General features: G+C 46.6%; 1 protein-coding gene across 2 annotated transcripts; it reads right to left on the bottom strand.

The window, feature by feature from the left end:
* Positions 1-2561: 2561 nt before the first annotated feature.
* On the bottom strand, positions 2562-20129 carry CDK2AP1 (cyclin dependent kinase 2 associated protein 1). 2 transcript variants are annotated; one of them, XM_054996879.1, is made up of 4 exons: positions 19960-20129; positions 5857-5963; positions 4969-5095; positions 2562-3722 (listed from the first exon to the last, which is right to left on the bottom strand). In XM_054996879.1, exons 1-4 carry the CDS (start codon positions 20012-20014, stop codon positions 3655-3657), a joined length of 357 nt encoding a protein of 118 aa, XP_054852854.1. In that variant the 5' UTR covers positions 20015-20129; the 3' UTR covers positions 2562-3654. The 2 variants fall into 2 exon arrangements, with proteins under 2 accessions (XP_054852854.1, XP_054852853.1); XM_054996878.1 differs by lacking the exon at positions 19960-20129 and adding an exon at positions 19257-19479.
* Positions 20130-20349: the final 220 nt, after the last annotated feature.

Genomic DNA, 20349 nt, shown 5'->3' with positions numbered 1-20349 from the left:
CTCCCACTCTTTCTTAATCAATTTTGGAAAACAGTTTCTAACTTAATTACCACAATGAAATAAGAGGACCGTAAGTAATTATTTTTTAAAGTTTGGTGAGATAGCCAGAATATACATAAACATAAAATTAACATCAATTTACTGTCTAACTATAATTATATTAACTGAGCTATCTTAGATATACCACAACATCTCCTCTTTCACATTATTGTTAGGATACTGACAATTCCGATATTTAATAAATGCAGAGGAGTTAGCCATGTTAGTCTGTGGTAGCAAAATCAAAAAGAGTCCAGTAACACCTTTAAGACTAACCAGTTTTATTGTAGCATAAGCTTTCGAGAATCAAGTTCTCTTCGTCAGATGCCTGATACAGAGACTGGTCAAATACAGAAGAGGAGGAGAGAGAAGAGGCAATTAGTTGGTAGGTACTTCCAGGGTCATCTAGTCCAACCCCCTGCACAATGCAAGAAATTCACAACTACCTCCCCCCCAACTCACACACCCAGTGACCCTTGCTCCATGCCCAGAAGATGGCAGAACATTTCCAGGATCCCTAGCCAAACTGGCCTGGGGAAAATTGCTTCCTGACCCCAAAGTGGCAATTGGCCTTACCCTGGGCATGTAAGAAGGGGCCATGAGAACTAAGCACCGACGTAACCCTTCCTGTCCTCCCTCTCATGATCTGCCCAGGTTCACAGAATCAGCATTGCTGTCAGGCGGCCATCTAGCTTCTGCTAAAGTCCAAAACTTAACTAAATCGCAATTCCACCATAAATGTAGCAAATTTTCTGTCTTATCACATTTTCAATATCTGATTGTTCAGAATATTTAACCAAAGTAACTGGTGTTAGATGTTAGTGAAAGAACATCTTCAAGCAATTTTCCTTTTTATCTGTATTCAAAGATACTCTATTCTTCTCGATGATTCTTCCCATTCTTCTAATGGAATCGTCTTCCCATTTAGTCCTAAATGTCCAATTAATCTTAGCTTTCTTTTGAAGATAATGATATATTATAGTGAAGAGTGTTTTATAGAAGTAGAAAATAGCATTTATCCCAATTTTTTATCAAGGCACCGCTGTCTGGATGCATTTCCCTTTTATTTGCTTTCCCTACCCATATTTTTAAAGGCAACGGTACTCGTTTTTATTCTAAATCTGAAAATACCCTATTATCATCTACAAACCCATTTTTATTGAAATTCCATTGCTGATTGGTAGTAGTTACTAAGGCCAGAATGCGTTATTAAAGGCAAAAGTTTTCTACTTGGTTGTCTTGGCCTGTATCAAGTGGGTGATTCAGCAAGCAGGTATGGCCTAGGCCAAGAGCACAGCAGTCCTCACTTGAGGTAATGTGATCATGGAGAGGCGCCAGCTCAAACTCTGAAGCTGTTATAGGGCTGTGCGGAACCTTATTGGTCGCCTTGTATCCCCCTTAAGCAGAGGCTTCAGTGCCTTCTCGCCGACAGCGCCCTCTTCTGGAGAACCACCACACGGGAATAAGAACATGACACACCTGCTGGGTCTGACCACTGGACCATCTAGTCCACTATCCTGTCTCACACAGTGGCCAACCAGAAGCCCTGGAGAGCACAGAGGCCGAAGCCCTCCCCTGCTACTGCCTCTATACATGGAGGCTTCCTTTAGTCACCAAGGCTAGTAGCCATTGATGGGCCTCTCCTCCACAAATCTAACCCCCTTTAAAGCTCTCTGTGCTCATGGCTATGTATCCTAGCAGTTCCCATAGCTGAATTACTCCTTGAGTATAGTTCCTTTTATCTGACCTGAACCTGATTCCCAGCAATTTCACTGGGAGGCTCCAAGCACTAGTATTATGGTAGAGGGAGAGAAAGCTTGGTCTATCCACATTCTCTACCACGTGCATAATTTAATAAACGTCTATCGTGTCTCCCCCTTAGACTTCTTTTTTCAGTCATGAAAAGATATAAAAGCTTCCTGTATCTGCTTGTCCAAGTCCCTTATTAGAGTCTTTCAGCGCTTTCCAGGCATGCAGCTACCTGTAAACAGACTGTGCACTGAATAGCAGCATTCCTGCAGCTGCTCAAGGGAGCTCCATGCCATGTTTTCAGAGCTGGTCCACTTCACGGGATAGCTGAAACTTGCAAGAAGGTTCCTACCTCTCCCGCCCCCCCTTCTTCAGGGTGGCTCGGAGCTTTTCTGGGATCGTTGAGGTAGAGGCGGCCACAACCAGAACTACGTATTAAGAGGATCCCCCCACCCCCGGCGCCTTGCTCTTTGTTTCTTGCCCTTGGGTTAGCTAACAAATGGGGAGAAAAGTATTAATGCGCACACTGGGAGTAGTTCCAAGAAAGCCGTGGCTCAGCTTGGGATTGGGGAGGCCGTCCAAAAGGTGAGCAGAGCACTGATAGGGCGGGGCAGCTGTCGAACAACTCACAGCTCATCGGCACCCCTTATTTTCATGCTGCAGCCGTGTTCCTGTGCCTTTGCTGCCCTCTGCAGGGATCTCAGATCTACTGAACGGTTTGCAGGACTGCAAAATAATACAGTATCTTTAATACTTCTTAATAACGCAAACTGTTAATGAAAATAAGCTTTATTACATCAAGTAATAAATACATACAAAGAGGCAAATAACAGTTTAGTCGCTTATTTGGATTTTTTTTTCCTTTCTTTTTTGGCAAAGTTACCATTTTAAATCTTGGAAGAAATCAGGTTAGTTTGGGACCCCGTACAGGATCTAATAGACTGTTTTCTAACTCATGTGCTTTAAATGGTTTCCGAAACATGAACAGTCATGCAAAAAAAAAATGATGGGGTAGTTAAATGGAGTTTATGGTTTGGTACATGAATTAGGAAGCTCATGGGGGGGAGTTACCTCTGGCCTCAACACAAATGTGAACAAACAAATAATCGGGAGTGTTTTCCAGAATGTATCTTCAAGGAACCTTTTCCATATCAGCCTAGCTACAAAGGAGCTGCTGTGCGTCTGCCACGGAAATCGCAACGCACGGTAAAATATTCTTTATGGCTTTTTCACCAAACGCTCCTGAAGCTATAAATTTAATGGGAAGATCGCTTTTACCGACCCCCCTCCTGCAGAACCTTTGGGGTTTCCCTGGAATGCAGCTTGAAAACAAAGGCATTAAGAAACAGACAGTGAGATTGGAGGAAAAGTAAATGAAGAGTTAAATAGACTCTGCATGCAATTTTTTAAAAATCTTCCAAATGAATTCAGGGAGTGTCCAACTGTACCGAAATATTGCCAGCTCCTCATGAAAAGGGAGGAAGGATGACTCTTGTTCTTGACTATGGCCAGGATCCAAAGAACCGCATGAGTTCCGTGTGGCCGAGGGGGCTTTGGACTTTGCATCTATCACAGATGCCTTCTTTGCTGGATGGTGAAATGCTTCTGAAACAAGGCGGAGTTTCAAAAACAGGTGGGAGGGGTGTCTTTTACTCAAAGCAAAAAAGTCCAAACATTCCACCGGGCGCACAAAGCCCTTGGGTGCGTGTCAAGTAGCTCTTTGGGTCCCAGCCCACATTCTTGAAAAGGGTAGGGGGAGGGACAGAACAGTCAAATTAAGGGATTTGTCTAAACGTTTCCGTAGTCTCCAATGGAATCTCTGTCTTTTTCATAAAGGAGGAAAACCTTGCCACTCGAAAGGGCAAGCTAGGATCTTGCGTTCCTCTCCGTCTCCGCCAAACACTCTCGAACTAATCCTCTAGCATGAATGATGCCTGCAAAACACATAAATATTGTCTGCTTGGACTGGATTTAAAATATCTCACATTTAGGAAACAGGTGAGAACCTCGCCAAGAAAAATTCCAGGCATTGTACGGCAGAGAATACTCCTGCACAAACCCTTTCTATACATTCTTGCGCAGGAGATAGTTTCAGGGGGGTAGGCATGTTGGTCTGCAGTAGAAGAGCCAACAAGATTTCCAGGGTATAAGCTTTTGAGAGTCACAGATTCCTAGCAAAGGCAGTTTTGACTCTCAAAAGCTTATACCCTGACAAAACTCGTTGGTCTATAAGGTACTAGTGGACTCTAATCTTGCTCTTCCCATTCAGGACTGATTCCCTGTGCCATTAAGTCCAGCCTGGGCCACTTTTGTTTATAAATCTTTATTAGACACAATCTGCTTGGTTTAGATCATTTTCTCATACACTTTTCAAAAAATTGTTCACTGCAACTGTTTTGTGGCTACTATAGCATTTACAATAAGGTGGGACAGTGGGTTCGTGGCAGAGCACACACGTTGCATATAGAAGGTCCCAGGTTCAATTTCCTGATAACCTCAAAGTCAAAGACGTCAGGAAGCAAGTGTTGGGAAAGACCTTTCGCTCCGTGAGAGTAGAGGATATTGAAATTTATGGAGTTTGCTTTGTACGTTTAAGCAAATTTATAACAACAGTCAACATTGGTACAGAGTTTTCAGTGTTCAAAGCTTTTCACATACATTATCTTAGCATTCCTTACTACAGGCCTCTATGCTTGGTATTATTAGACCCCTACTTTGCGTAGGCGACTGAGCGATTAGAGGCTGGCCTAAGGCCCCCTGGCAAGTTTGCAGCGGGGGCAAAATGTGACCACATCTCATTTCCTTAGGGCTGATTAACATGTCACGGGCTACACAGGTTGGGTCTGAGGTCACTCGCCTTGTGCCACAGTCGTATGTGACTTGCCAGTTCTCAGTTGGCACACATGTGGGGTCCGATTCACGTCAGGATTATCCCCAGCTGGCTAGGATACTTTCTGTATGACACATGGGGCCAGTCTCTCAATCTAGCCTACCATAGAAAGTTGTGAGGCTAAAACAGGAGAGGGGAGAACCATATATGCTGTTCTAAGCAGCTTGAAGGAATAACAGAATAAAGATAGAGAACCAGTTCTCGTCTCCTTGTCTTGTGAAGCGAAAAACTTTGTTTTGTATTATGTAATAGAGCCTAAAAGATATTTTCCCCCCAACTAGCTTGATTACCTCGTTTTAGTCGCTCCATGGCACTTTTACTTCCAGCATACGTTGGCCTAATTTCTTTTCCTAATTCTTCTATGATGGCCAGAAGTTCTGCGTACTTGCTCTGTGGCACTTGGCTGCTACTAGTACCCTGATGAGATGGAAAGAAACAGAATCCAAATGAGGCAACGAGGCCCAGTCACTAAGAAACCTAAAAGCAGCCTCAGTTCAATAAATGCATGCATTGCAGCTTGAACTGTGCGTTTCATAGTGTGGGGAAAGCGTTCGACTCAGGCGGTGATGTCAAGACGATCTGTGTATATTCAGAAATATGTTTGAAATGGAGAAACACAACTGCGGTTAAGCACAAGGTGCAGGAGAAGTCTTTCTTTCACCCGCCCTGAACTAAAAACTGAACTTAAATAAAACCCCTATCTAAAAACACCTCCCTTCGGCACTTCTCTGACACCTTTAGAAGCTGAGCAACAAAATAACTACGTTTGGGATCGGAATCCTCTAAGAGGAATTGAACTTTTTGCAGTGCAGATTTCTGCACCGGTCCGGGCTGCAGGAGGTGTAGTAAATGGTGTTTTCTGAAGGTATCATTTCATAAATCAAGATGATCAGGTGGGGCACTCAAGCCAGTTGCCAGTGCAAACAGGAGACCCGGTGACAATGCAATTCTAACTCTGGTCTTCCGAATTTGTGCCAACTACACCAATTATATCGCACAATCTTTCCCCCCCCCCACCCAGCCTCTTAACCCAGCCTCTTAAAATATAATTTTCTACTCAGGTTCTGTCATATTTTTTTTAACCTCTAAAGAGCTGGAGAGCAGCTTCTTCCAGCAAAATCCTGCAGTCGCTTGATAATCCCAGCATAAAAAGTTAAACCCAGGTAGGAGGTTTTTACCTGCACACTTTGTGTGTAGCCTAGAGATGGGGGTCCATAGTCATTGATAAGCTGCCTGTATTGCCCAGAACCTGCCATGCTAGTGGATGGAGAGTGGACGTTTCCAGCTTTGCAGAAAGAAAAGTTGGGAGAGAAAAAAGAAAGTCAGAATTATTATTGGTTGTTGTGGATTTTCCAGGCTGTATCGCCGTGGTCTTGGCATTGTAGTTCCTGACGTTTCGCCAGCAGCTGTGACTGGCATCTTCAGAGGTGTAGCACCGAAGGACAGAGATCTCTCAGTATCACTCTCTGTCTTTCGGTGCTACACCTCTGAAGATGCCAGTCACAGCTTCTGGAGAAACGTCAGGAACTACAGTGCCAAGACCACGGCGATACAGCCTGGAAAATCCACAACAACCATCGTTCTCTGACCGTGAAAGCCTTCGACAATATATAGAATTATTATTATTTATTAAATTTCTAGCCCGCCCTCCCCACAAGTGGGCTCAGGGTGGGTTACAATGGTGCATACAATACAAAAGGTAAAACATTTTTAGCACAGTAAAATCAAAGTCACGGTAAACATAGTTTCAGAAACCCAAGATGGAGCCCCCTTCATTCTTCCCTACCCACCATACATGGGGGGAAGGGGGAGTGAGGTGCGGGTTGATATCATCCTACTGTATGCGTGTGGGGGGGACAGGTGGCTATATAGCACTCCCCCCCCCACTGACAGGGACAGGACAATGTATTACAGAACAATGTATTTTGCTGTATTTTAGTTAATTAAATATTTCACATTTGATACTCCTGATAAAAATACTTCTGTGGCGGATTACAACATCCACTAAAGAAAAACAACTAAAGAAAAATTAAAATCACTAAAAGCAGCAATAAGATCATTAATCAAGTGGCACTAACAAAAGAAAAAAAAGACAGTAATAGATCAAAGCGGCAGTACGTCCAGCTAAAAACAGTAAAACTGGCAGAGATCAGAGAACCAGCAGTGAAAGTGGTAACAAAGAAACTGGCAAGAAGAGGGGAGGGATATAACCAAGCAAAAAGACTGAGAAAAATAATTTTAAAAAATCTTTGCCGAACACAGTAGCTTTAGAGACAGGTGAGTTCTTGGGGAATCTTCACACAGCAGCAGAAAAAAGGCTCATGCTTTACCTACTTTGCATCTGGAAAAAAAAATCTCTGGAACGCCCTCAAACAGGGAACTTAATACATATACCCTGCAGACTCTCTGCCAATGGCACTCATGTTTGTTTCCAACGTTAAAAAAAAAGCATCAAATCACATGCAACTGCCAAAGGTACAAACAGTAAAAACCACAACCGTTAATTGAGCAGCCAAATTCACATTTAGATAAAAGCCAGTAAAATTAATTCCTGAACACCATCAGAGCAAATAAGTAACAAGTCAAAGGGAAAACACACACCAACACACCCAAATCTACTAAAAGCCTGAGTATACAAAAGAGTTTTCACCGGGTGCCTAAACCGAGACAGGACAGGTACCAGGGGAAGCAGCTATGGGGAGGGAATTGCCGAGAGGAGGTGGAGCCATAGAAAAGGCCCTGTGTCTAGCAGCTGCCCACGTTACCTCTCAAGGTTGGGGGCACTGGACAGGGCCAATACAGATGCTCTTAACTAACAGATAGGTAGGTTCCTATGGAAGCGAGAGGTCCTTTAAATTTAAAGCAAACATTTCTTTTAAAAGCCACCATCAAAATGCAAATGAGGTATCGTGATTATCACACAGGGTCAAGTGGCATTTGATAATGGTAGACCACCTTAAGTGCATTTCCTAAGTATTAATTCCAGAGGGGTAACACTGTTAGTCTGTTACAGAAACAAGAAACAGGAATCTCACGGCACCTTAAAGACAACTTTTTTTTAAACCCCAACATAAACTTTTGTGGACCAAAGTTCACCTTCTTCGGATGCAATAAGCACATACTCGCTATTTGACATACGATTCTCAAAACAAAGAGACCGCAGGATCAAGAAGGACCGTGAAATGCAAAGAGGACAGGGTGAACTGTAACAATGTGAAATTCAAATCTAATCAAGAAAAAAATTAGAGACCGTTCACGAGTCCTGCTACATTTGAGCTTTACTCTCTTACATTTCGCTCTGCACCTCCTACAGTTCATAACCTCTGCAGTTTCCTTCACTCTTTTCCTACCCCAACATAAAAAGGACAGTATACTAAGGCTCCATTCATTGCATCTGAAGAAATGGACTTCAGTTCCATGAACATTTCTGCTGAAATTTTTAAAAAGTGACAGCCGTTAAGTTGCTGCAAGAGTCCTGTTAACTTTTCCTTTAACTTCAAAACGTGCAAGGTGAGAGAAATACATGAAATAAGATAAATGAGCCCTGTTCATTTGACTACGATCATGAATTCTGATTATTAGAGACCATTGAGATGTTATTTAAGTCTCCAATTTTTGGGATGGAGGATGGATAAATATGCTACGTAATGAAAAGATGTATATAGTATATATAGATGTGTCTTCCAATTTGATCAATGTAAGATAATTAGTAGAATATTATCTATACAGTATTGAAATGTTAAGTTAGTATTGAAATATGGCTAATAAATATACAAGTAGAAAGCGGGGATAAGATAATGAATGAAAGTAGGTTTGAATTCCGTATGCATTGCTTATTTGAAAATATATTTTTTAAATATTCTCAAATATCCTTTCAACATTCTTAAATGTTATAAGAATTTTGTACTCCGACAGTCTTTGTAACCACATCGTTTTATATTTGTGCCTTTGGGGGAGGTGGTTGTTTTTTAAAATTTTCTGTTCCCCTTTCCGTTTTTGTATCCCCTTGTTTATCTTTAAATAAAATAAAAAATTATTTTAAAAAAACTTGTAATGTAAATTCGTATTAGCATTCCAGATCAGGGGAACTGGGTCTAGAAGTAATTTATCTAACCAACATGGTGTTATCCTGTCTTCCTCCAAGGAGCTCAGGGTCACATATGTGGTAATCCCTTTCTGTATTTTATCCTCACAACAACCTTGTAAAGTAAGTGAGACAGAGCGAGGGAGTCTGTAAGGAACACAACCCACCGGCAGCGAGTTCTATTTATTTAGAGAATTTACACGCCTCCTCTCCTGAGACCTGCTTGAGGTAGCTCCCACATAAAAACAATACCATCACATCATAAAAGCAGCTCCGTAAACGTTCAATATTAAAAACAAGCCATTGGGCATTAAAAAAAACATAACCACCACCGAGCAGCCTAAAAATATCAATAGAACGGTTTCAGTGTTGAATGGGGATTCTGATCTGAGCCTATGAGCCTTATACACTAACCACTACAGCAGAGGGGCTTTTGCTGTTAAGATACAAAAAAAGTGGTGTTAAAATAATCTGGGTGAGAATCAAAGAAAGTTAGCAGATATGTATATGGCCACAAGAGGAGACGTTGTCAGAAATGCTGTTAACTGGGCGTGGGGAAGAGAAGAAAAAATTATCTTTGATCCCATGGCAACACGAGACTTCCAGAGGATGCTGAAAGGCCATCTCCTGAGCTGGTACCATCTGAATAAGCTGCTCATGACTGCCATATGCAACCACAGCAACCATTCATTTGGCAGACACATGCGCATAAATCCTTGTGCGCAGCGAGGCACATGCTGAGCACGGCTGGACCCAGGGATCTGTGGTCCCAGCCTACGTATTTTTGAAAAGGGGGCACAACGAACAATCCTCCAGATGAACATTTGCTTGGGGACAATACAAAAAAAGGGCAAGGAGCACTGAGGATTAAAACAGAGGTGTGCCAACAGTATGCACACTGCCAGACAGAACCAAGCGCATGATCACCAGCGGCCCCCACATTTGGACCCCTGTGTATCTTCTCCATGCCATCCCCACAGCACACCAAAGCTAGCACGAGAGGCCTCTACTGAGTCCCTCCTCCTCCCCCGCAAAAGACAAGTCAGTGGTAGCCCTGGGTGACTTTACCTGTTCCTTTGCTGTCTGCCTCGAAAATGTAATAAGACATCGCAGCAAGCTACGCCGTGTGCCTTATCGAAACGACAGTAGCAGGCACAGAGAACAAAAGGAGGGTTTCTGACTTGGCCGTGGCGCCAGCCCCCTCGCGCAATGCAGATGGTCATGCTGGCAGCCGTGCCAGCTAAGCCCAGCTGGAGGGTGAGGGTGGGAGATGGGAAGGGAAAATGCAGCAGGTTTTCTTCCCCTCTTCAAAAACCAAAGAACTGCAGTGTTGCAAGAACTCCAAAGACCATCTAGTCCAGCCCTTCTGCAGGAGCCATCTGGCGGCCTGCTCTGGAGGGCAATAAGGTGGGGCAGGAGCCAGGCCTTGATGTTGATGGGAGGGTGGGCACTGGGAGCTCTTAAATCAATCAAAGGCATTGCATAGCCTTTACTTTCCTTTTCACTTTCACAAGCAAAGGGGCACCAAAGTCCACAGGGGTACAGGGAATGGAGAAGTTGGCCACTGGATAGGCCACTGAGAGCCGGAAGGGGGCTTTGGGGCATTTGGCCCAGCTCCCTTACAGGAGTCATCCAGCAAGCAACTATTTAAAAAAAAAAATAGAAGTTTTTATTTAAAAGAAAAGATAGGATATAACAGTAGAAAGTGCGTAATAAAACTTATACAGGCAGTGGTTGAAATTAATTTGAGACTTATACTAACATACAAATAGTACATTTGAAATGTGTAACTTAAACAAGGAACGCTTTTAAAATTGAGTTAAACTGATAAGAATATAACAATTATTTTTAATAATAGACTTAGTTGCAGGCCTTTTTTCTGGGAAAAGAGGTGGCGGAACTCAGTGGTGGAACTCAAGACCTCACAATGACGTCACTTTGGGTCAGCCGGAACAAGGGGGGAGTTTTTTAAAGTTTAAATTGCCCTCGGTGAAAATGGTCACATGGCTGGTGGCCCCGCCCCCTGATCTCCAGGCAGAGGTGAGTTTAGATTGCCCTCCGCACTGTGGCTCTGTCTGGAGATCAGGGGGCGGGGCCATCGGCCATGTGACCATTTTTAATTGGTGCTGGAACTCCATTCCACCGCATTCCCGCTGAAAAAAAGCCCTGCTTAGTTGTATAATAAATCTGCTTCCTTCTCCTTAGTTACTTATACATAATTTAATATCAACTATTTTACTAACCATTCCCCATGTTTATCTTTATATTAAGTTACCTGAATTGATATTTTCTGGCCCAAGTAATCAAAGAAATCCCTCCATTTACCCCAAACTTCAGCTATTGGTCTATTATGTATACAAGTAGTTAACTTGGCCATTGAGGCATATTCATGAACCTTATCTATCCACCCTGACGCTTCAGAAGTGGCATTCGCCTACATATAGCACTCTAATCTAGCAAGCGACTACTGAGTGAGCCGTTGCCATCCCTCCTTCTCAGGGGCCCTAAAAAACCCTGATGGTAGCAAGCAGAGACCAGATCCACTGTGATGAGACACCTACAAGAGCAAATATATATGACCTTTAACAGTTGAAAAGAACAAGAGTCCAGTAGCACCTATAAGACCGAAGTGAGCTCATACCCTACCCCAAATGTTAATCTTATAGGTGCTACTGGGCTTTTGCTCTCTTCTATTATTTTTAAAAATATTTATAGCTCACCTTTCCTGAAACGCTCTTGAGGCAACTAGATAATAGCTCCTGAGTAGGTAAAGCCAAGGTGCAAATCAAAACTGGTGGGATCAGAACAGTGGAGCAGATACCTTGGGGGATGCCGCCCCAGGCACTAAGGCGACGAACTAAAATGGTTGAGTCAGGCCTTTCTCCCTGTCACCGCTGCCCAAGGGCGGATTAGCAGGCCTGAGGGGCAGGGCCTTTTCCAGTGGTGGCTCCCTCACCGTTGCACTTTTTTCCTCATAGACGCTCCTCCAGCCCATTGTTTAATGTCTGAGGCAGATAGCAGAGAACTTTGTACTCTAGCAGGTGGGTCTGAGGGGCCAAAGCTGAAATAGCTTGAAGAGCCCAATTGTAAATCCACTTGTCCTGGATAATAATCACATTCGATTTATATACCGCCCTTCAGGACAACTTAATGCCCACTCAGAGCGGTTTACAAAGTATGCTATTATTATCCCCACAACAAAACACCCTGTGAGGTGGGTGGGGCTGAGAGAGCTCTGAAAGAGCTGTGACTGACCCAAGGTCACCCACCTGGTTTCAAGTGGAGGAGTGGGGAATCAAACCCAGTTCTCCAGATTAGAGCTGGCTTTTTCAGAGCTTGAGGATACTCATGGGCCCTGCGTTGGTCTTTGAAAAGCAGGCTGGCATGGTGGCCAGGAGCGCCTTCTATCAGCAGCGTCTGGTTTCCCAGTTTCTCATTACCTAGAATCAGCTGATCTGGCCTTGGTGATCTATGCTTCTGTAACCTCTTGGGCGGATTACTGCAATGTGCTGTATGTGGGGCTGCCCTTAAAAACAACCTGGAAGCTACAACTGGTCCAGGATGCTGATTATTGTCAGGGACTAGCCTCTGGTAACAGACGTTATTAATTTTAAAACAACTACACGGATTGCCAGTAAGGTTGTCAGGTCCCCCTGTACTCCCTGTGGGAGGTGGGGCCCCCGGCACCTACCTTCTTGGTGGGTTTGTCGCACGTGCATGCACCCCAGGCCTGTGAAATGACATCACTTCTGGGAAGTGATATCATCATGCAGGCCATGGCCACTCTGGGAGTGCTCTGGTGCTCCGTGGGGGGTCCGAACCTGGCCGTTTCAGGTCCAAATTGAGCCGAAACAGGCCTGAATCAGCCAGGATTGGGCCTGAATCGACCTGGAATGGGCCACTGCCGCATGGGGGAACATTTCCCCATGTGGCAGCGGCCGAATCCAGGCCAATTCAGGCCTGATCCTGGCAATTCCGGGCCCACTTCAGCCTGTGGGAGCACATGTTGCCGCCCGAGAGCATGCTGCGCCACCCAGGAGCACGCCCATGAGGCCTGTGCCTCCCTTGCCAGCCAGGTAAAGGGGACGCGAGGGTGGAGGGTGGGAGTCGGGGACTGGCAACCCTTTAAAGCCCCTCATGACCAGGGACCCCAGTACTTGAAGGACCTTCCATATTTCCCTGTGCGCCACCTCCGGTCTTCAGGCAGCCGTCTGTTGGTGATCCTACCACATAGTGTGGATCCATCTGGTATCTATCAGAGCCCAGGGCCTTTTTCATGGTGGCCCCTGCTCTGCTCTGCGGAATGGGCTTCCTGAAGAGGTGAAGGGAGCTCCCACCTCGGACAACTTTGGGAGGTGCTGGAATATGTTTGCCAGGACATTTGAGGGGGAGGAGGGAGGGATTTGGGGGGAGGTTTGTTATTTTTATTTTAACTGTAAATGATTTTAATATGTTATTGTAAGCCATCTTAAATAATACCTCAGAATATTTCTTTGCTTGCCATTTTGTGAATTTTTTTTTAATTGATTTATTTTGGTTGCTCTCCTGTTCCTGTTTTGTTAATATGGGCCTTTTTTGCATGAGGGCTCTACTTGACAAACCGGAATGAGGGAACGTTTCTAAGTTCATTCCATAAAGGTTCTTGTCACACATCTGACCCAAACACACCAAATATATATTCTCAGCTGAGCCTTGGGCATGAACAAGCAGCTAGTCAAGGCCCGGGAGTGGTGCCACAAGAAAAACCTGACAACCCTATTTGTGTCTCGTTTGTCCAGAATGTTTGGGTTGGGAATTCAAAAAGGGTTGTGACTGCCTCGGCCAGAAACCAGCCAGACCTGCTCTTGCGCTCCTGACAGCAGCTTCAGCCAGTTAAGCTTTTCACATTAATTTTTATCATCCGCCAGCGCCCATGATCAAATTGGCAACCCCCCCCAGAATGAAAGGAAACGGTCTAGCCAGTCGTTTCATAGCATTTGTTTTCCAGAGTACAGAATGAACCGGAATAAAAAATCTTCGGTTTTATTTTGGCAGACACCATTTTGGTCTCAAGCTAGGCCTGCCAACCTTCTTTCTGGCAGGACTCCTGCACTTACAACAGCAGCCTGGCAGGCAGAAATTCAACAGGTTTCTACTCAGCCTGAAGATGCAGCAACTTCAGCCCTTCGCCCAGCTCAGGAGCCATGCCAGAATAAAAGGCAGCCACAGTTGCAAACAAACCCAGAGAAATAGGAATACAATGCCAGTAAGGCTGTCAACTTTTAAAAAATTATCGCTCCTGTGTCCGACTCACAGGAATTCAGCAAAGGGAGCTTTTTTCACCATGTTACTCTCCTCATCAGGAAATGCCTCACCTGCTTATTTTCTGTGTATTGGCCGAAAGGCACAGGAGAAGGAGTTAGAAAAGTGTTGGCAACCCTGACATAACTGTAATGAGAAATCTGGGAAGAATGAAAGAGGGTTTTTTTTGCAATTATTGGGATCAAATTGGGGACATTCTTGAAAGAGGTTCTGTCCATAAATATGCAAAAAGCCCTGGTGTCCTGTCATGCACCCTGCAGAGAACAAGCCTTCTCTTTCCCGGCTAATTGCAGAGGACAATCAAAGTTAAGTGGGTAATTAACAGCAGCAAGAAGGCCTTAAATTCCTTCTTCTCTGTCTCTCTAGCCACCTGGAATGCATAATGAAACACGCTGCTAAGTGCAAGGAAGGAAAATATTATTTATTGGAAAGCCCGCAGCAGCCTTCCAAACTTTCCAGAGCTGACTGTGGATCACAACTCAATAGGCGAAAAATAAACGTTTGGAGGACTTTTCTAACCCTACATGTCTGGACTGGGCAGGGTGGCCACCTTCCACTTTTCAGCACAGTTCCTGAGCCTTTCATTGGCACAACGGGAAGAAATTCAACAGGGGAAGCAATCCAACTATCTTTCTGAGAGAACAAATAAGCAGGCAGGGAACAGCTGGCTTTTCTGCCTTCTGCCACGTTTTTTTAAGATGAAAGAAAAGAGATCCTTTTCTCCACCTAACCTAGTATTCCAGGGATTGAAGTGGGAGTATTTAGTATGAATGGGAAAGAGAAGCACGGAGTCCGACAGCGCAAATCCAAGACACTCCGCGCGCAGCGAGAGCATTTGCAGTCACAGCACTGCAAAGCCGATATATTGAATTGCCACGACGCCTTTGTCTAAGTCCTTTGGCCTTAAGCCAGGGTGCTGCCATTACCGTGTGTGTGTGAGAGAGAGAGGAATGGCTGCTATACAAAGCAGTCAGAGACACCATTTTGGATACTGATGAGAGAGCTTTTCTTTTCCGACCTTAAAGAGTTTCTCTGCAGAAGAGACGGCGTAAAAGAAGCCGCGCAGGTTAACCAGGAGTGGTCGAAGCATCCTCGAGAACTGCGGGGAAGGGCTCTTCTGGTTTGAAAAAAAATTATATTTTTCTCAGGTATTGTTAAAAAGCATAATGGATTTGGGGGTGGGGGGGACGTCCAACTGTTTCCTTCATCTCTTTGATGCGGCAGGCAGCATTCACTCAACCATGCCCAAAATGTTGCAATTAGTCTTCAATCCAAAATGCAAGACAGAAATGTCAGGAGAGGGAGGGGGGAAGACATTTCTACAAAAGATCCATTGTTATGAAGGAAAAAAGGAGTTTCCAAAGAAATCCAAAAGATCCTGTTGCTTTAGTAAATGCCAAGGACCCCGATATGATGGGATGCTTCTTTTTTGTTGTGGCTTAGAGAGAAGAATGTACGAATCCCAGGTATGAAAAGACACAAATTATACAAAGAAAATTCTAGAAGAGCCGCTGGAACTTCAGCCCTGTGGTACCTTTGGGCCCATTCCACCAGGGAGTTCTCCTGCACAGGTCCCATTAAAAATGAATGGGAAATGCGCAAGAATCCAAATCTCTCGCAGAGACCCCATTCATTTTCAATGATGTCTGTGCAGGAGAACTCCCTGGTGGATCAGGCCCTATTACCTGGGACAGGATAAACACGATCCAAGCTTCATATACCAATAACTTTCAAACACCTCTAACTTTATTGTTTAAGCTTAAAGGTAAAGGCAGGTACAGGCAGTCCCCTGTGCCCTGTGCAAGCACCGAGTCATTACTGAGCCATGGGGGGACGTAGCATCATGATGTTTTCTTGGCAGACTTTTTACGGGGTGGTTTGCCATTGCCTTCCCCAGTCATCTACACTTTACCCCCAGCCCCATGGCGCAGAGTGGTAAGCTGCAGTACTGCAGCCCAAGCTCTGCTCATGACCTGAGTTCGATCCTGGTGGAAGCTGGGTTCAAGTTGCCGGCTCAAGGTTGACTCAGCCTTCCATCCTTCCGAGATCGGTAAAAAAAGTACCCAGTTTCCTGGGGGTAAAGTGTAGATGACTGGGGAAGGCAATAGCAAACCACCCTGTAAAAAATCTGCCAAAAAAAATTATGATGCGACGTCCCCCACTGGTCAGTAATGACTCGGTGCTTGCACAGGGGACTACCTTTACCTAAATTTAAGATTAACAATTTTAAAAAGCTTATGCAAAAATAAAATACTAGAATACTAACTTCCGAAAGCATCTCAATCAACAGTACCCATTTGAACAAACTAGTTTTAACTGTTGCAATACCAAATTTTCTAACAATTCCACCAGTGCCTATCACAGGGTGGCTTGTAAAGTAAGCTTTCAAAAAGCTAAGTCTGTTCACAGCAGTGTAGTAGCTAGAATGTTGGGACTAATGGGACTTGGACCTGAATCCCTGTTAAGCCTTGAACACACTGGATTACTTGGGGTTAGTTATTTTCTCCTGGCACACCACACCACATAGTAATGTTGTAATGATAAAACACAGGGATTTTGTCCATAGAGGTTTAAATAGCACTCCAGCTGTGAACAGGGTAACAGGTAAACAAGGTCTCCTTCAAATCCAAGATCTGCACTCCGAAGTTACAACATCACCTACATAGGGCTTAGACTGGAGTAACTCTGTTTAGGATTGCACTTTTTGCATCTTAGAGCATTTCCTTGCAACAAAACGGCCCGTCTCCCCACCTACTGCAGGCAAGCTTATCATGCCAACCCTTAAGAACCCCTTTATCTAGCAGTGCCAGAGGAAATATACCCCCACCTCTCCTTTTCAGACCACCAACAGCAACTTTGCTCTTGATTTGTTACAAAAAGTCACTTTTTGCAAACAGAAAAACTCTTTAACAGCAACACGGACCACAGAGCTGAATCTCTGTATATCTCAGAGATGTTTTTAGCAGCCCTTCTACTAGCTTTGGTGCAAAACAGGACTGCCAAGAGCATATTTTTGCTTGGGGGGGGGCTGGTTCTGATCCTGTGCCATTACCAATAGCCTGACACATACAAATAGATGGGTTTTTTTTTCTCCTGGCATGGAAATACAGTGGGGGAAGGGGGAGACTTTTAATGTGGTTAATTACAATCCAGCAGACTGCAGCTAAAAGCACATGAGCTGGTCTAGTAAAAAAAGGGGGGCTGGCAACTCTCAAGGCAAAAGGAGGGGAGGGGTTATGGCTCAGTGGGAGAATGCCAGCTCTGCCTGCAGAACGTCCCAGTTTCAATTCCCAGTATGTCCAGTTCACAGGATCTGGCAGTAGGTGATGTGAAAGACCTCTACCTGAGACCCTGGAGAGCAGCGGCCAGTGAGACAAGACTCGCCTTGACAGTCCAACAGTGTCTCAGGATAAAGCAGCTTTATAGGAACACATTCAGGAAAATATGCATCACAGACAGTAGCAGCTCTGTGCACACTCTCCTTTGATGATGCCCAGAAGATGTGAGATCAGAAAGAACCCCACCCGCCTCAGTTAGTGCTACTTTTGAAAAAGGAGAGAGTTGGAAACTGGTGCAGCAGTTAAAAGTAACAGGATTAGTAATAGTTCAGGAAGTCTCTGTTCCAAAGTTCTCCTCTGCTACAGACACCCGTAGTAACTTTCGGCAAGCCTTCTCAGCCAGGAATAGTATCAGCCTGTCTTTGTGGCAAAGATGACAAGACTTGGTGGTTGTGTGAAGCATTTTGCTAAGTACTAAACTAAGTACTAAAGAAACTTGGATTCAGATCTGGGTTCAAATCCCTCCTCATCCGGATAGCTCGTTTGTGTGGTATTGCACCAGCCACTTGCCTTCTGCCTAGCCGACCTCTCAGGGTTGTTGTGAGGATAAAAGTATGTCACTCTAAGCTGCTTGAAGAAAAGGCAGAAATTAAAAAATCACTCCAACTAGAAAGCAAGCAAGCAAGCAAGCTAGCAAGCAAACTAGCAAGGAAGGAAGGAAGAGGAGATACCATCCTTTTTCACGTGCCAGTCTCCCAAAACTTGAGATCTGACCAGCCTCCAATGCAATGCAGTTGGGTTAAGCGAACGCCTGTGCCCTGAAAGCCCTTTCTCCGCCAAGGGATCAGCCCTAACTCCTTCATGCGTGCCAGCCATTTCTTCAGCGCCAGCACTGAAACCTGGTCCTTTGAGCCTGTTCACACATTGTAGCTGCCACACCAGTGACTTGCTGCATGTGAGAATGTGAGCCATGCCACCTCTCACCGCCCCAGAGTACAACAGCTGGCCAGACATGAGAGTTCACACATTCAAGGGCAGGCCCGCCTCGCACTACATAGTCAAGAGACAAGAAATCAAGCAACAAATAGGCATGTGAAAATTCATTCACACGCTTATGCCCCTCCTCCAAGTAATTGTAACCACAGGCTGGGAGCCAAGGCACAAGCGAGGGTACAAATTTCCTCGGCCTGCCCCACCCCATTTCTTTAAAACTGCTCTTGCTTTCCTTCCGTCAGCAGCATCTGGCAAAGCTTTTCCTGGCAGGGAGATAAAGCAGTGAGAAAGCCTTCCTGGGGATGTCTGGCTGTTTTAAAAGCACTGGGGTAGGGCTACTACACTGTGTACCGTTCTGATTGTACCGTTCTCAAAAAGGATACTGAATGCCAGGGGAAAGTGCAGAAAAGGTCTGCCGGAACGATAAAGGGGTTGGAGCCCCTGCCTTGTCAGCCTCTGGCCTTTTTAGTTTAGCGGAGCAACAGAGGAGTAACTGGAAAGAAGTTTTCACAGTGATGTAAGGTGTAGAGAAAGTGGATTCCGAGAAACCTCTCTACCGTAATACTGTAAGTCAGGATCACCTTATGAAACAGACCAACAGTACAGTCAAGGAAGACCAAAAGGCCTTTCCGCATACCACCACGAGTAGTCCACCTGCGGAACTGACTGCCACAAGAGGCGATGCTGATCACTGGTGTATACGGATTTGAAAGGGGTGGGCAGATTTACCGCAGACAGGTCTACTGCTGGCTATTAGCTACAAGTGCCAAATAGGGCCTCCAGGTTCAGAGGCTCCCAGTCGGAAAGGCTGGCGCCTGGGGGCCCTTTGGAGAGTTGCCAACTCCGGGTTGGGAAATTCCTGGAGATTTGGGGATGAAGCAACGGTTGGGGAGGGGAGGAATCTCAGCTGGGTTGTACCTACCTTCTACGTTAGCCATTTTCTGCAGGGGGAGGGTTGCCTGGAGATCGCGTGTAATTCCGGGAGGTCTCCAGGCACCCCCTGGAGGACGGCAACGCCAGGCCGGGCTTCTCCGAGGCATCTGACCGGCCCCCGCCGTTAACAGGATGCTGGCCCAGCAGGGCCGTCCCGTCGCTTAGCCCCCTCCCCAACAAAGTTGCGCCCAACAGAACGCCCGAGCCCGGCAAGGCGCGGCGGGTCGCTCCCGTCGGGCAAGCGGCAGCTCCGGGGGCCTCTGCGCGCGTGCAGAGCGGAGGGGGCTGCGGCCGGGCGGGGGTCCCGGGGGCGGCGGCGGCGGCGGCGCCCCCTCCTTCCCTGGGCCGGCGCGCACTTGCAGGCAGCCGCCAGCAGCGGTCCTCGGCGAGGCGCGGCGCTTCCTCCTGCCCTCAGCCGAATCAATCAGCCGCTCTAGGGCGGCCGGCCCGGGCGGGGGGGGGAGACCCTGGCCCCGCCGCCGCGGCCCCCTGCCCAGCCCGGCCGCCTCTGCGGGGCGCGGGGCGGCGGGGGCGCGGCCGAGGCGCCCAACTTGTGCCCGCGGCCACTCGGGCGAGTCATGGCGGAGATGAATCAGCGCCGGGCGGGCGGGCGAGGCTGGGCTGGGCTGGGCTGCCGGGGCTCGTTGCCCTCGAGGCGCAAAGTTGCCCCCGCTTGGCCGCGGGCGCCTTACCTTGGCTGAGCGGAGCCGGCGCGAGGTGCGCGTTCAAGTTGGGCTTGTAGGACATGCCGGGCGGCGCGGCGGGCGAGGCGGGCCGGGCCGGGCCGGGCAGGGCAGGGCAGGCGGCGGCAGCCCGTGGCGCGCCTCGGAGGCTCCCCGCGACTTGGGGCTTGTTTACTGCGGGCGGGCGAGCGCTCGGCAAACATGGCCGTCCCCGCGCGCTCTCACCGCGCCTCCATGTGCGGCGCCGGGCCGGGGAAGGAGGCGCGGGACCCGCCGCCAGCCCAGCCCAGCGCCCCGCCGCGCTGCGCGAAGGAGGCGGCCCCAGCCGGGCGCGCTGGCCCCGAGGGCTCCTGCGCGGAGCCCGCCGGCGCCTTAATGCGGGCGCGATCCAGGCGAAGC

This window comes from Eublepharis macularius, chromosome 13, assembly GCF_028583425.1.
Source record: "Eublepharis macularius isolate TG4126 chromosome 13, MPM_Emac_v1.0, whole genome shotgun sequence".
Taxonomy (NCBI): domain Eukaryota; kingdom Metazoa; phylum Chordata; class Lepidosauria; order Squamata; family Eublepharidae; genus Eublepharis; species Eublepharis macularius.
Note: the sequence above shows the minus strand (reverse complement) of the source record. Positions and strands in the feature narration are given on the sequence as shown.

Excerpts from the sequence above, each read along its gene's own strand:
- CDK2AP1 (XM_054996878.1), bottom strand. The coding sequence starts at position 19,374 with ATGCCTCGGAGAAGCCCGGCCTGGCGTTGCCGTCCTCCAGGGGGTGCC. Across the intron at positions 5,096-5,856 it reads GCTACACACAAAGTGTGCAG|GGTACTAGTAGCAGCCAAGT; the intron begins GTAAAAACCTCC and ends CCATCTCATCAG. Across the intron at positions 3,723-4,968 it reads CATGGAGCGACTAAAACGAG|GCATCATTCATGCTAGAGGA; the intron begins GTAATCAAGCTA and ends TGTGTTTTGCAG.